This window comes from Myzus persicae, unplaced genomic scaffold, assembly GCF_001856785.1.
Source record: "Myzus persicae strain clone G006 unplaced genomic scaffold, MPER_G0061.0, whole genome shotgun sequence".
Taxonomy (NCBI): domain Eukaryota; kingdom Metazoa; phylum Arthropoda; class Insecta; order Hemiptera; family Aphididae; genus Myzus; species Myzus persicae.
Genome location: NW_019101786.1, coordinates 5,645 through 8,064, shown reverse-complemented (window position 1 = coordinate 8,064; position 2,420 = coordinate 5,645). Strand labels below are relative to the sequence as shown.

Below are 2,420 nucleotides of genomic sequence, written 5' to 3'. Positions count from 1 at the left end.
AAAAAAAAAAAGGAAACGAGTGAAGACGAAGACGAATCTAATAATTCAAATTCTGTAACACCCGTTGAAAACAATAAAGAAAAAAGCCCGGTTAGTAAACTAAGTATGAATGATAATGATATTGCTAATTATTTTAAACAAACACATACGTCAGATGAGTCGAAATTATCTATTTTTAAAACATTATGGTATCCAGATACATCTTATCAATTTCCTTCTAGTGGAAAACGAAATTTAAAATTTCAATTTAACTGGTTTTCTCGATGGGAGTGGTTAGCTTATTCAAAAACAACGGACGGAGCTTATTGTAAATATTGTGTATTTTTTTCTTTGCACCATGGCGGTGTAGGAAGTGTTTCACTTAAATCTCTCGTAAAAATTCCTTTTTCAAAATGGAAAGATGCTGTAGAAATTTTCCGCAATCATGAAATAACCGAGTATCATAAAATGGCTGTTCTTCGTGCTCAGAATAGATTAGCTATTACTGAAAAAAAACAAATTTCGATAGATTTGCAACTAGATTCTGCTTTAAAACAACAAATACAAGATAACCGTTCAAAATTGTCGCCCATAATTGAAACTATTATATTTTGTGGACGACAAAATATTTCTCTTCGGGGGCACAGAGATTCTGGATTACTTGATTTTAAAGAACCTATTGAAAACGACGGAAATTTTCGTGCCTTATTACGATTAAGAATTCAAAGTGGGGATATAAATTTAAAAAAACATATATCTACATTATCACTTAATGCAACATATATTAGTCCCAGAATCCAAAATGAAATTATCGATTGCTGTAATAATATAATGGTTAATTCAATTGTTTCAAAGATAAAAGTTGCTGGGGTATTTTCTATATTAGCAGACGAAACAGCTGATATTTCATGTAAAGAGCAATTCTCTTTATGTGTTCGATATCTAGAAACCAATACTTTAAAATTACGTGAAGATTTTTTAAAATTTGTTCCAGTAACTAGCTTAACGGGAGAAAGCCTCGCTCAAACTTTATTAGATAATCTAATAAATCTTGGAATAGATTGTTCTTTTATGGTTGGACAGGGATATGACGGGGCTGCGGCTATGAGTGGTCGTTTTAATGGTGTCAAGCATATGTTAGAAAAAATAATGATATGGCTATTTATGTCCACTGTGCCTCTCATAGTCTAAACTTGGCTATTTCTGACGCTTGTGACCTTCAAAGTATTCGGAATTGTATGGGTGTACTAAGTTCTGTATACAATTTTTTTAATACTCCTAAACGACAACAAGTTCTTTTAAGTAAAATTGCAAGTAAAGAAACAAATACAAAAGCCACTAGACTTAAAAATCTATGCCCCACAAGATGGATTCAACGACATGAATCAGTTTTAATTTTCTTAGAACTACAAAATGCTGTTACAATTTCTCTTGAAACCATTTCTTCGTGGCAAGACAAAACTACTTGTTCTACAGCTTTACAACTATTATCCGCAATTCTGAATGTTGAATTCCAGATATCCCTCCGTACTACTGCCAAGATCTTTGGTATAACTTCTCCCTTGAGTCGTTTATTACAAACAGAAAATCTAGACTTATCAACTGCAATGATTCTCGCAACAAACATTGAAGAAATGTTAATTAAAATGCGTAATGATAGTGAAAAAGAATTTAATTATATTTTCAATGATGTTCAAAAAATATGTTCTGATTGGGATGTTGATGTTAAAATTCCACGAAAAGTTGGCAGGCAAGTACACCGTAGTAATATTGAAACAGATTCACCTGAAGTATATTTTCGTGTTTCAATATTCATTTTATTTTTAGATTTTTTTATTACCCAAATTCAAAGACGTTTGTTAGATCATAAACAAATTTTGTCAAGTTTTCACTGTCTCTTGCCATCAAAAATAAATAATTTAGAATTCAAAAAACAATTTGAGACTGACATTGTACATTTAGTACGTCGTTATGAAAAAATCGTTAACTGCAGTGAAGAACAAAGTATCGGAGAACTTAGATTATGGTGGAATTATGTAAGCCAAATGAATGACAATCTTAAAAATGCCCATTCAGCTTTACTTGTATGTGATGAAAAAATATTTCCAATTATACGAAAACTTTTAGTTATTCTTGTTACTCTACCAGTAACGACGACTACACCAGAAAGGACTTTTTCGACTCTTCGTCGTCTCAAAACCTATCTACGAAATACAACCGGAGAATCTCGGATTAGCAATGCTAAATATTCATCGGGATATTGAAATCTCAACAGACGCAGTACTAGATGAATTATCAAAATCATCGAGACGAATTAATATTAAGTTATAACTTAATAGGTTAGTGTTTTTAGTCCATAAAATATACATTTTTAAAAAATTTTAATGTGCATGTCTTTAAATATAAGAAGAATACAATTGTTTAAACATTTTTTTTTTTTT

The 2,420-nt window shown here is 30.9% G+C and overlaps 2 protein-coding genes across 2 annotated transcripts; both read left to right on the top strand.

The window, feature by feature from the left end:
- Window positions 1–105: 105 nt before the first annotated feature.
- LOC111030423 (zinc finger MYM-type protein 1-like) lies at window positions 106–1,170 on the top strand. Its single transcript, XM_022309903.1, has one exon. The coding sequence runs from the start codon at window positions 106–108 to the stop codon at window positions 1,168–1,170; it is 1,065 nt and encodes a 354-aa protein (XP_022165595.1).
- Window positions 1,171–1,217: 47 nt separating this feature from the next.
- Window positions 1,218–2,243, top strand: LOC111030422 (52 kDa repressor of the inhibitor of the protein kinase-like). The gene has a single exon (XM_022309902.1). It carries the CDS (start codon window positions 1,218–1,220, stop codon window positions 2,241–2,243), a length of 1,026 nt encoding a protein of 341 aa, XP_022165594.1.
- The last annotated feature ends 177 nt before the right edge of the window (window positions 2,244–2,420 follow it).

Bases quoted from the DNA above. Each gene is read 5' to 3' on its own strand.
- LOC111030423 (XM_022309903.1), top strand. From the start codon at position 106: ATGAATGATAATGATATTGCTAATTATTTTAAACAAACACATACGTCA.
- LOC111030422 (XM_022309902.1), top strand. From the start codon at position 1,218: ATGGGTGTACTAAGTTCTGTATACAATTTTTTTAATACTCCTAAACGA.